General features: G+C 36.1%; 5 protein-coding genes across 5 annotated transcripts; 3 read left to right on the top strand and 2 right to left on the bottom strand. All coding sequences in view use genetic code 12, as the record gives it.

Annotated features, from left to right (window-relative positions):
• Positions 1 to 433: 433 nt before the first annotated feature.
• Positions 434 to 1,777, top strand: DASC09_007760 (Nem1-Spo7 phosphatase catalytic subunit NEM1; the record flags this gene model as incomplete). Its single annotated transcript, XM_064994379.1, has 1 exon — positions 434 to 1,777. One exon carries the CDS (start codon positions 434 to 436, stop codon positions 1,775 to 1,777), a length of 1,344 nt encoding a protein of 447 aa, XP_064850451.1.
• A 1,226-nt stretch (positions 1,778 to 3,003) lies between these two features.
• VMA5 (H(+)-transporting V1 sector ATPase subunit C) lies at positions 3,004 to 4,191 on the top strand (the record flags this gene model as incomplete). Its single annotated transcript, XM_064994378.1, has 1 exon — positions 3,004 to 4,191. The coding sequence occupies one exon, from the start codon at positions 3,004 to 3,006 to the stop codon at positions 4,189 to 4,191; it is 1,188 nt and encodes a 395-aa protein (XP_064850450.1).
• Positions 4,192 to 4,785: 594 nt separating this feature from the next.
• SMY1 (Smy1p) lies at positions 4,786 to 7,788 on the top strand (the record flags this gene model as incomplete). Its single annotated transcript, XM_064994377.1, has 1 exon — positions 4,786 to 7,788. One exon carries the CDS (start codon positions 4,786 to 4,788, stop codon positions 7,786 to 7,788), a length of 3,003 nt encoding a protein of 1,000 aa, XP_064850449.1.
• Positions 7,789 to 8,842: 1,054 nt separating this feature from the next.
• On the bottom strand, positions 8,843 to 11,677 carry DASC09_007730 (RING finger and CHY zinc finger domain-containing protein; the record flags this gene model as incomplete). Its single annotated transcript, XM_064994376.1, has 1 exon — positions 8,843 to 11,677. The coding sequence occupies one exon, from the start codon at positions 11,675 to 11,677 to the stop codon at positions 8,843 to 8,845; it is 2,835 nt and encodes a 944-aa protein (XP_064850448.1).
• A 631-nt stretch (positions 11,678 to 12,308) lies between these two features.
• On the bottom strand, positions 12,309 to 12,824 carry TVP18 (Tvp18p; the record flags this gene model as incomplete). The annotated part of the gene is made up of 1 exon (XM_064994375.1): positions 12,309 to 12,824. The coding sequence occupies one exon, from the start codon at positions 12,822 to 12,824 to the stop codon at positions 12,309 to 12,311; it is 516 nt and encodes a 171-aa protein (XP_064850447.1).
• Between the last annotated feature and the right edge of the window lie 388 nt (positions 12,825 to 13,212).

Here is a 13,212-nt window from a genome sequence, read left to right as displayed (position 1 = left end):
GGAGGCCCGGCCTCAAATCGTAAGATACACAATCACCGTCGTTATAGTTATTCATTCCTATTATATTTTTGTTTGTGCATCGCTTCATTTTTTTTTTTTTGGATCCACTATAACACAACAACCAACAACCGTTGTAAAGCGACATTTGCACTAAAAGTGGACCCAAAATAACTCCATCAAACATACAGTACAGCCGGTAATCCATAACCATATCTTTCCTCCTCTTATCGTCTATTTTATCCATCCCAGCAGCTATATTGTCCTTGTAGTATTTGTGTATTACTGTTATGCCAGACAAAAATTAAAATCCAATTATCCAACAACCCAAACAAACACCAATATCAGCCATATATATACACACGTACATGTATAAAGGTCCATAGAATAGAGGCGATAACTAATAATCCCACAATAGATTAATAACATACAGCAAATGAATTCAATACAATTGTTGACTTCCAAACTAAACACATTATGCTCATCTCAACAGGATATCGTCAACAATGTTGCATCGCCATCATCCAACCAAAATAACCATCCCACTATAACAATAGATTCCAGCCCCATCAGAAACGACGGGGAGTCTGTTCTGCTATCAACCAATAATACTGATAATAATAATAATAATAATAATAATCTGTCCAATCGACATTATCGTCAACCATTCAACACATTAGGTGATAGCATAATATTGGAAGACGATAATCTTGTGGATCAAGAGGATGACCGCCAAGATTCACTGTCTTCCTCAACCTCCGGCATCGAATCCCAATTTTTGCAATCAAAAATTAAGAGCTTTATAATCATCGTCTTCAATATCGTGATATTTTTCCCAAATTTACTCATTCTTAGACCTTTGTTTTACATTTGGTTTGTCATCACTTTCCCCCTTAGATTTCTTGAAGAAAAATACGGTTCCAATGATGATGATGATACCGACAATACTATTAAAGAAGACACTGAGCCCGAATCTTTTGATCAACCTTGTTCTATATCTCCTTCTAGAGCATCAATAAGATCAGTGCCTATCCCCTTGTCTACTTCTAAATCAAAAAGCATGAATGATGAATATGATGACTTAGCCACCATTAACTCCATTGCTTCCAATGCTTCTATGATAACAGAGATCAACCAATTGAAATCGCCCACATCCCCAAGTTCCTATATGTCTACACTTTTCTCAAGATTGCCAAAAGTTTTCTTCTCTCCATTGAATTTTAACCCAATTAAACATCAGAAAAAGACATTAATTTTAGATTTAGATGAAACTCTAATTCACTCTTTGTCAAAAACTAATAGGATGTCTACCGCACATATGGTAGAAGTCAAGCTTCACAATAATTTGGCCTCGTTATATTATGTTTACAAACGCCCTTATTGTGATGAGTTCCTTTCACTAGTATCTAACTGGTTTGAACTTTACATTTTCACTGCTAGTGCCCAGGAATATGCGGATCCAGTAATTAATTGGCTTGAAAAAGATAGAAAGTTTTTCAGCAAAAGATATTATCGTGATTCCTGCACATTAAGACAGGGGACTGGTTACATCAAAGACTTGTCAATCATAGGGATAGATTTGTCGAAAATAATTCTTGTCGACAACTCTCCTATTAGTTACTCTTTGAATTACGAAAATGCGTTAGATATTGAAGGGTGGATCGATGATCCTACAGATAATGAACTACTACAATTGTTGCCATTGCTCAATTCATTGAGATTTGTCACTGACGTCAGATATGTTTTGGGATTGAAAAATGGTGAAGAAGCGTTCAAATGAAAATATTTTAAAAAAAAAATGAGAAGAAAGATATAGAGATGGGTGGTCCTCGAAATATACTACTACTACTACTACTATGACTTGTCAATCCGCTGACCAGCTAAAAATTATCATAGATATGGTTTCTGGCTTTTCGTATCGCTAGCTGTTTTCGTGTGATTTTTAACTCTCAAAAATCTTTTAGCCCCTTGATTGACACAGACAATTCTTTAACCAATCCCCCAGAAGAACAAATAAAACAGTTATGGTCTTTGGATCATAGTGTCGAAAAAGAAGCTGTGATAGTTCCTCACTCTGTAACTCAACTTCTGTTATGGCCAGGTGTGCATGTGTCTAGATATCCAGTTACTTCAATTGATATCCATTTGTATATTAAAAATACCTTATCTTGATAAAAAAAAAGTTTATTTCTTTGTTGTTCTTCTTCGTTTTTTCCCAAAATAATAATAATAATAATTATAATAATAATCTGCAGTGCATATCTTTCAAATTTGTAATATTATTAACAACACAAACATTTTACAAATGTTAATCCACGATAATTAAATCAAATTAACTTAAATATCTTGACCTATTATATTCTACTAAGAGTTGGGATTGAATTCTATTTAAAATCCTTGAGCATATAGTGTAGTATTAAACCATGAATACTATGAAGCAAAACCCCGTTTTTTGTTTTTATTTTGAGAAAGCAAATATTAATTAAATTATATTATAATAACACCAATTTACATTGTTAACTACTTTCTATGTGTTATTATTAGCAATAATTGTTGTTGAATTTCGTGGATTCCATGTTTAAATTGGAGGAGCGGCATGGCGCAAAAGGTAACCCTATCCTCATTGGCACAATGTAGAGAAAAGAAAAAATGAAAATAATTGGTATCTGTAGCTGATAAACTACTTGTCAACTCATACAAACACAACAATAAACAGTCAGCAGGAAGCAATAAGAGTATAATTGTGGGAAAGATTATCTTCTGTCATATACATATACTTATATTCAACCTACTAGTTCATTGAAACTTTCTGCTAATAATTGGGAATTAATATAACCGTTTTTGACAGGATTCAAACTACCAGGAATATTGATAAGAGGTTATCATCATTACAAAAAAAAAAAAGAGGAGAGATTTCGTATAGCTCTCTAAACTTTTTTTCTCTCACTGCAAAATCTAAGTTTATTATCTGCTCTCATCAATTCACACCAATATATTCATAATAAAATGTCATCAGGCGCGGGAAGTTTCTTAATCGTTTCTTTGCCTTCTAATGTTGCACCAAGCAATAATGAAGAATTGCCATTATATTTGGAAAAGAACTTGATTGGTGGGCATGGTGTCGTTTCAAAATTCGCCATTCCAACATTCAAGATTGGTACTTTGGACTCTCTTGTTCAACAATCCGATGAATTGGAAAAAATGGATGTTACCATTAATGGGATCTTGAACAAAATTGATGACATTTTGAATGCCATATATGACAATAACTCCGGGCTTGTTGCCAGTAGCAAAAGAATTGATGGGGATAAGAACGCAGTGGAGTATATTGAAAAGTTTCGCTGGAATGACACCAAGTACAGAACTGACAATAAATCCATCAAGGAATTGATCGACTTGATTTCCAATGAAGCTATTGATTTAGACAGCGATTTAAGAAACTTGTACAACTCTTATAACGTGGCCAAATCAAACTTATCTGCTGCCAACAGAAAGCAAAATGGTGACTTGTCGGTGATTTCGTTGCACGACATTGTTGGGCCACAAGATTTTGTATTGAATTCTGAACATTTGGTAACCGTACTTGTGGTGGTTCCAAAATCATTGCAAAAATTGTGGTTGTCTAGCTACGAAACTTTAACAGAATACGTGGTTCCAAGATCGTCTCATCAAATCACTGAAGATTCTGAATACGTGTTGAATAATGTCACTTTGTTCAAGAAGAAAGTTCCGGAGTTCTTAGCCAAATGTCGTGAATTGAAGTTCCTACCACGAGAATTCAACTATTCTGAAGAATTGGTTGAAAGTTTGAAACAAGAATACTCCTTGGCGTCAAGAAAAGAGAGCCAAATGCGTGGGGAATTGATTCGTCTCACCAGAACTTCATTCCAAGATGTCCTTGCGGCTTGGGTACACATTAAAAGTTTGAGGGTTTTTGTGGAAAGTATTTTGAGATACGGTTTGCCACCAAACTTCCAATCATACTTTGTGAGAACAAACAGTGGTTCTGAAGGTGAAAAATCAATTGCTAATGCCAAATCAGAATTGGTTAAAGAGTTTGGGTACCTCGGAGGCAATGCATTCAATAAAGATAAAAAGGGCAATGTAATGAAGGATTCTTCGCTACATCAATACGCTGGCTTGGTGGACCAAGACTATGAGCCATTTGTTCTTTATACCTTTCAAGTGAATTAGGTGTGATGCTTACATTATTTAACATTGTGAGTTATTTTTAAAGTAAAGAAAAACAAAAAAAAAAAATTAAAATTGTCATCTAGTCAATTCCTATATCTAAAATTTTTAATACAATTTACTTTCACTTTTTGCAGGAATTATAAACTTGCAAATATTCTTAGTTTCCCTTATTCGAGTATCTTCTTTTATCCTCACTTTACACTGTTATTTCTAATATTATTTGAGACTTCTATTTTCAAGAATGTAGAAGATACAGTATAGTATCCTTGAGTTGTCATTTGTTCAATCTACGACTCAAGAGAACTTAGTAACCCAACTCCATGGCGCATAATTGGAGAAATGTCTTTGCGCGCCACACGCAGGTTACAAAAACAGAAAAACGTACGCGGGAAATCCAACCAAGTCAAACCAGATCAAACACACATAATCACCAGTTGGTGGCAAACAGAAATTATTAGGAAATAACCTGGACTTTTCATTGCCTTTCGATTTTTTTTTAGCTCTTCCATTATCTTCAATTTATTGCTTATTATCAATCTTGACTTCCATTAGCGTGGTTTTTTGGTTTATATAACATAGAGACAAACAGTAGTGATGGCGTCAATAGGTCCATTGTCGCCTTCCTCTAGACACCAGCTGTATCATTCAAGATTAGATAATTCATCTCCAGAATCATCATCTTCTCCAAAAGCAATCCTGAATCACAGATACACCACCAGCAACATTGAGAACTTTAACCTTTTACTGGCTCTTGATAGATCGTCATCATCGCCAACAGCGTCTCCCACCAAGATCCCAAAACTTATTGATGGTGATTACGTTGGTTTAAAAAGAAGATCTGCGTTATCCATCACATCTTCTTACAATGATGGTTCCAAAGCATACACACAGGTACAATCCATTCAAAATCCTCAATATATGCCAAGTTCAGGCTTGGCATCAAGAAATAGTCTCTCTTCCATACCCACAATAGGTTCCAGTCGAAGAAACAGCATGGGTACAACCCATCCGGGAGGAGTACATGACACCACTCATAATTCCGGAAATGTAAATTTGAAAGGCAATCATAAAGCAAGACATCATTCAACTCAAAACTCACTATCGGCAATCAACGATGCTACAGGCTCTCGTGCCAGCTCAAACATGAATAGTTTATTACAAAGTCCAACCAGGAATGGGATTCATAGCTCGAATTTGGAAACCCCGAGAAGATCTTCCTCAATATCAATGTCTGGATTCAACTCCCCGATGAGTTCAAATAATGTGAATAAATCAAATGGAATCAAAGTGGTTGCAAGGTTTAGACCTGAGAATGAGATCGAACTTAAGATGCGTGGCGACAATTCGGAAAGTGATAACTTTAATATCAAAGAAGATGGCACTTTGGAGACCACTCAGCGTAAAGGTGCAATTGATTTCCAATCAGATACCTCGATTGTGGTTAATTATGTGGATCAGTTTTCCAGTTTCACATTTGACAGAATTTTTCCTCCAGAAGCCACCCAGCAAGATATCTTTGATTATTCCATTAATGAGACTGTGCAAGATGTTCTACAGGGTTACAATGGGACTATTTTGGCTTACGGCCAAACAGGGTCTGGTAAGACTTATACAATGATGGGGAAGAGTATTGATGATGCTGAACAGCGTGGGTTGATTCCAAGAATTGCTGATACTATATTTGATTTGATCATGCTAAGTTCCTCAGACATTGAATATACTGTGGGGGTTTCATACATGGAAATCTACATGGAAAAAATTCGTGATTTACTAGATGATTCGGGAAATTCCACAAATCTACATATCCATGAAGATAAGGAAAATGGGGTTCATGTCAAGGGCTTATCCCGAGTTTATGTAACTTCTCCAGATGAACTACATAATTTCATGAAACAAGGGTCGGCCAATAGATCAGTGTCATCAACTAAAATGAATGAGGAATCATCGAGATCTCATGCTATTTTCCAAATTATCATCACCCAGAAGGTTATTTCTACTGGACTAATCAAGCGTGGAAGCTTATTTTTGGTTGACTTAGCGGGCTCTGAAAAAGTTGCCAAGACAGGTGCTTCAGGTCAAACTTTGGAAGAGGCAAAGAAAATCAATAGCTCGTTGAGTTCTTTGGGTCACGTTATAAATGCTTTAACTGATGGGAAATCTCAACATATTCCATATCGTGATTCTAAGTTGACGAGAATTCTACAAGAGTCTATTGGGGGGAATTCTCGTACGAGCTTAATCATCAACTGCTCTCCATCTTCTGCCAATGCTCATGAAACATTATCAACCTTGAGATTTGGCTCTCGGGCAAAGAAAATTAAAAACAGAGCCCATATAAATACTGAACTATCGACCAAAGAGTTGAAAAAAAGTCTAGCGAAGCTTAGAAATGAAGGTATTAATAAGGATAAGCTAATTTCTAAACTTGTTGATGAGCTTTGGTGTTGGAGAAATGGTTCTGCGCCCGCAAATGAAAATTGGGTAGACTTGCCCATACCTACTGATAGTGCCTTCTCTTCGAGAGATGGAAGTCATAATGAGTCCAAGGTTGGTGATCTTAATCACAGTAGTTATGTTGATAATAATATCTTAGCTCGTTTGAATGATTATGACACAACCATTGATGGATATGAAGATACATTTGAAAATTTAAGTCGTTCAGGTCAAAAAGTTGATCCAAATATTTCGACGACCGACATACAAATCTTGAAGGAAAATGAGGATTTGAAGAGAGAAATTACTGACACCCAAGCAATGGTAAGTAATTATATTGAGAAAATATCAGAATTGGAAGCCTCTAAAGCTAAGGAATCAGAAATCGTTGGGAATCAAAGGAATGAACTTGCGTATCTCAAGTCGCAGCTTGATATTGAAAAGTTATCTAATGGGTCTTTGAACAACGAAATTGAAGCTCTTAAGAATAAATTGCGCAATAAGATGATGACAAGGAATGATAAGCAACGGATTTTTGGGCTAGAAAAAGCATTAGATCAATTGCTGGGGAAATTGGAGGATATGGCAACCCAAAACCAAATTTTGAAAAAAGATATTGCAACCACCAGATCTATTGCCGAAACCAGAAATGACCGGATTAAAACCTTGGAAATGGTAGTGAAGACCCAACAAACTACCGCGCAAAGTGAAAGTCTTGGGTTTGAGAAAAAATTGGGCATGTTGAGTCTGAGAATTCAAACTGTCAAAAGATTGCATGAAAATAATAATAAAAATAGAATCATTACTTCTCCCATGTCCGATTCTCGTTTTAACTACTCATCGTTAATGTCTCCTACATCCCCAATATTTGAATCAACGTTTAATGAATCGGCAGAGTTGGAGGATAATGTAGAGAAATCCATTAGCTCTATCAATGTAGGGGAACTTATTAATACCAAAGGGGTATCTGATAATTCTGAATCAAAATCTGCTAATATCTCTTTTGAAGATAAGGATCGGAGTCTGAAGTCGATTGTTCAACTTTCTGACATTAGCGGTACAAAAAAAGGTTTGAATTTTAGAATTGTTAAGCCCTTGAGAGGTGGCAATGGTAGTGGGACTGGTCCTCAGTCAGATGCAGAGGTGAAAACGGTAGATTCTTGATCAAAGAATTTCGTATCTCAAAAGTCACCTTGATACTTATTTTAATTTCCTGTCTTTATATATATATACATTCTTTCATTTCGTGTTCTTTAATTTAATATAATTTGATTACTTTCTAATAATTAAATGATATGATCTTGAGAATTGTTAAATTTGACACATCTCGAACTTATCTAATAACAGGATTGTTCTGTTGCAAGAGAGATTGCTGAAGGCTGCGCTATCACAGAATTGGAAGCCTTATGTAACGGGAGAAATCAGAGTTCGCCAAAATACAAAGGATGAGAATTATCCTTGATACAGGTAGGATCAATGATTTTAAGCTTTGGCAATGTTTGGAAAACGTCAGGCGGAAGCAATGATGGACATATCTTCTATTTCGGTTATATATTATAAATGAAACAACGCAATGTCATAAGGGCTCAATAATAATACCATAATGAAAGGATGAATTAACAGAGTTGTAGCATAAAGCATGCTTGAGGTATCTTGGATACTATTTTGTCATAGCCTTGATCATCCTAATGATTTTTAATGTTATTAGACTTTTTAATCATTTTACTTTTACTAATGGCCCTTTATGATGTGATCGGTCATTAATCGTTCTTTGAAGATTTTTCTATTATTTCTCAGAACTTTCTGTTCGTTCGTTAATACTTTTCACTACTTACTATTATCTTGCATTACCTTTTATTACCTTCCATACTTTGTGATGTTGAGTATGAGCGCTGTGGTTTTTATTTCAAATATGAAAATCTCTTCGCTGTCTATTATCACAAATTGAAAAGTTTCAGGTGTTTTTAAAGAAAACTTTGTGGATCCTAAAATAATTAAATTATATCGTTCAATTACATGGTGTTTCAAATCGATGATAATTTGTTAAGTATCTGGGAGGTATAATATACCAAGTCTACTAGAGAGAAGATAAGAATCTGGTTTTTTAAAATCATCATAAAAACGTCACCTTTAGGAAATCTATAATATAAATCTATAATATCACTATTCAATTCAACTGAATTTAAATATGACAGAGAAAAAAAGATACAAATGCAAATTACCTCTGATTTAGCGCCTGAACATTGTACATCACTTCGTCGTCTTCGTCTTCTTCTTCTTCATTATCATCATTCGCCTCATCATTCGCCTCATCTTCTTCTTCATCACTCAACTCTTCATCTTCAGTATCTGATATACCTGCGGTTGAATTTACCCATTTTTTAAGCACATATCCTAAGGATGGCAAGCTATTATCAGCAGGTCCCAAGTCTTCTTCGTCAATAGTATCAACAGCTTTACCTCCCATACCACTTTCTGTATGGATATTCAAGTTATTAGTAGCAGCATTGTCATTTTGGGATGACCCATATTTTTCTTTGCCTTTGAAATTTTTCCCATTGAAAAAATCTTGAAAGTTCAAATTGTTGATTTTATTCAAATTAATAAGATCCCCTTCAGTGAATGCCTCCTCTTCACCAAAATTCTTTTTATCGAGACTTTCTAATGCCGCGGTAATGAAATCATTGTAGTAGTTATTTGTTGATGTGGTGGCAGAATTGATCATGCTTCTAATGTTATTGGTAAACGTATTGGAAATCACTGGACTGGTGAATTTTTTGGTATATCCAACACCAGTAGCACCGATATTCTCCTGTTGATTATACATGAGACTATTAGAACGACTTTTAGTTCGCCCTTTTGTCCTTTTGCTAACACTATCGCCCCTTCTATGTCTTTGATTCTTATTGGCCTTCTTTGGTGGGAGTTTGGCCTTGTCAGACGGAATGTGTTCGGAATTATCATTGAAGAAAGTCTTTAATAAATTGTTATTTTGATTATTATTGATCCCCAAAGTTTTGGCATAATCGTCTACCGTAAAGTCCTCGTCTTCTTCATATTCAGTGTTGGTGATAATCCCATCCTCGGACATAACAGCGTTCCTGGAAACATTATCTTCCGGCTTGATCAATCGGACTTGGGCAGTGTTATAACTTTGGCAAATATCACACTTCAATCCTAATATATGATAATTACAAACTGATTTGGTGTTGCAATCATTGCACGCAATCACACATTTCCAAAGATTGTAAGGTTCGGGCATCGGCTGAATTTCAATTTCTTCATCAATCTCTCTAAATCTGGCGGCCATATCAATAATGGTTCTCGAGCAAATAGGACATTTATAAAAATTCTTCACGTACTCATCATAACAATGTTGATGAATGGCATGCCCACATGGCATAACCACCACTTTTTTCTTGGAAGTGAACATGAAATCCCCACAAATGGGGCAGTTGCATTTCGTACGATTTTCAATACATTTATGATCGTTTTCTAACAATACCGAAATACACGCATTGCAGCCATGGCAATGATAGTAATCTACCCCTAAACCAAGCCCTAATCGACAAATTCCACAGTCTTCACAATGATAAATATTCTTATTGGGATCATTGTCGTATAATTTGCATTTTTCACAAAAATAATCGGCAAAAACATTCTCACATTCAATACATTCTTCTTCTGGTGGTTGAATATTACCACATACCATGCAGGCGATTGTATGGACGTCTTTTCTGGACATCAAATGGGTATGTTCTTGAGCATCGTGGCAGTTTCGACAGGCGTAGAACTTAAGGCATGTGGGACACTGTAATTTGCAACTTGTTTGATAATGTGGGCACCCATAAATTTGCTCGTCCTCATTATGGAAAGATTCTCGTTCTTCAACTGACAAAATCTTGACACTTGGAAGTTTCCCATTCTCCATTTTATCACCAGTTGCTTTTCCTATTGTTTTTGTTTCTTGCTGATCATCATCTTCATCATCATCTTCTTCTTCTTCTTCTTCTTCTTCTTCTTCTTCTTGCTCTTTTATTTCTTCGTCTTGTTCTTCTTCTTCACCCTTAATATCATCAATTTCTTCATCGGACTCGTCAGCCTCGTCAATATCCCAATCTTCATTTTCTTCAATCTTCATATTAGCGATTTCCTCTGACATTCTCTCATTAATGATCCTCGTACGGCCCAACATTAAGCGCTGGACCAATTGGCCCTTATGCTTGTCACTTAATCCATGAATTTTAGTAATTGTGATGATTCTTTTCCGCAAAATATCAGGATGCTTATATTCTTCTGCATCTAAGTTCACATAGGCTTCATAATTCTTAAAAAGTCTCATGGTATCCATGTATTCCTCATCAGTTTCTGAAAAATAGTAATTGGAGTCTGATTCAGAGAAAGCTGGCCTATTATTGAAATCCTTTCTTCTCATTTTTGCTGATTTCTTCTTCCGCTTTGTGATCCTCTTTTTCTTTTTTGTGGTCTTAGGATAGACTACCTCATCAATCAATGGAGGTACAATGGGCTGTATCGCAAGATCCACCCCACTGGGCTCGATATTTTCCATTGTTGGGCCATTATCGGGTAGACTATTTGTTGGTGCATTATTATTGTTACCATCATCATTGCTATTAGTATTGTTATTAGTATTGTTATTAGTATTATAGGAGAGATAGGACGAATTCATGAAGTTTCTTGTTGTTGATCTTAGATAACTTAATCTTTGTGCGGCAAATTTCATGGAAAACCCATTTGATAAATCATTCAAGAAGGTTTGAAGTTGTTCTTTTCGCGTATTCTGGAACCGACTATCTGGAATATTAGAGGTTTCCCTATCATTTGTTGTATCTTTTCCATCGGTTGTACTGTTATTATTATTCCATAGAAAATTGTTGATCAGAGGAAGGTGGAATTTGAGGAAATCTTTGTCGATGAAATTCGCATCGATATTTTCCAGCTTTTCGGAGAAATACTCGGATTCTTCTTCCAGATTGACACAATCGCTTGATGGCGACAAATAATCTCGGTCATAGTCGTGGCCAATATTCATTGTTGTTATCAGAGATAGTGTATCTTGGGTGTTTTTTATATTTTCATAAGGCGAATGCTTCCCTTCTTATTAAGAATTGTGATGGAGCATAAATGACCTCATTCGCTGACTAATAGAATAGTATTCTTCTCCGAAACAAACTCCGGATACTATGTTATTTATTATAATGTGGTGTAATTGTTGGGGTCGATGGAGCTTAAGCACTGCAAAGATTTTTCCATTAAAAACGCATCTCACCCACCCATCAGAATATGGCACAGAGTCATGTGTCAACCAACGGTTGGGCAACCCTACAAACAATAGTGACCAAAACATAACGCTGCCAACCGAATAATTTACATAACAATAAGACCCACATCGGCTGGGCTTTTTGTTCAATGATAATAATAATGATAGAAATAAAAATAAAAACAAAAATAAACGTAATAAGAAGTTATTTACTAGCTAGCAAGTTCTGCCAGAGACATACTAAAAGCAAACAAACAAAATCAATCAATTCACCCATAAATATTCTTTTTTTGGTTTTAAATAAAAAAAAAATCCTCAACATTTCTCCCAGATAGATGGAGTCTTTTATCCCGTTAAGTCCCAATTCCATTTCCTTTTTTTTTTCCCCTTTGCTCAGTCTATTTTAAAGAACCTGTCTAATAGCACTTGGAGGAATGTCGGAGACGGCAGCAATACCCGCACCTTCAGTGCCATTGTGAAATTCTTGATGGGTGGCAGCAGAAATAGCGTACATTATAGCACAAAACGTCCATAACACTGCCAATGTGATCAAGGAAGTCGCCTTGATGACCAACGAGAGCCATTGAATCACGGCAAGTAACACATAGAATCCCACTCTTGGCCAATTGTTATTGAATTGCTTCATGACTCCGGTGAAGTCAGCATTGAAAGGACAAATCTTAAGAAGGAACGGGAGCTCCACCAACAACACAAGGACCCCTTGGACAATGGCAAGAATAGAGAAGATGATGATCAAATCAAAACGGAAGATGTTTGAAATCCCCAACGCAAGACACAAAAGCACCGAGAAGATCCCCAACCATTTGCCGTACACGCTGAAATTTTTACTCTTGGCGTCGTTTTTCAAGCCATCGAAGCTGATAAAGTGCTTGAGCACCGAGATATCAACACCAGCCATTTCCTGTTTACCGAATGCAATATTCTATATTTTATATGTGGGATATACAAGTGACCGATGGTGGGTTTACTTTCAGGCTGTGTTTCACCTTTTTTCTGTTCAGTGCGGCCCTTCTGGTCACGTTGATGGTCATGTGCCACCAGCGGTGACAGCCATTTATGGGAATAAGTGGGAGAGAGGACCCACATCGATTACATAAAAGCGATGCCACGCAGGCAATATATATATATATCATTTATATATATAATTCTGTGTGTTGGATACTGATCCCCGTTGCCTGTGAGGGCGTTGTGTGTCTCCGTACTTACGTAATATATGACACACATTGCTGGTTACACAGCGTGTGCACGGTGCGGCAAGAGACGTATCTATCAAATTCCTATTGTCT

Source organism: Saccharomycopsis crataegensis (assembly GCF_037102585.1).
Source record: "Saccharomycopsis crataegensis DNA, jcf7180000000072, whole genome shotgun sequence".
Taxonomy (NCBI): Eukaryota; Fungi; Ascomycota; class Saccharomycetes; order Ascoideales; family Saccharomycopsidaceae; genus Saccharomycopsis; species Saccharomycopsis crataegensis.
The sequence above is the reverse complement of the archived record's forward strand: the minus strand, read 5'-3'. Positions and strand labels throughout refer to the sequence as shown.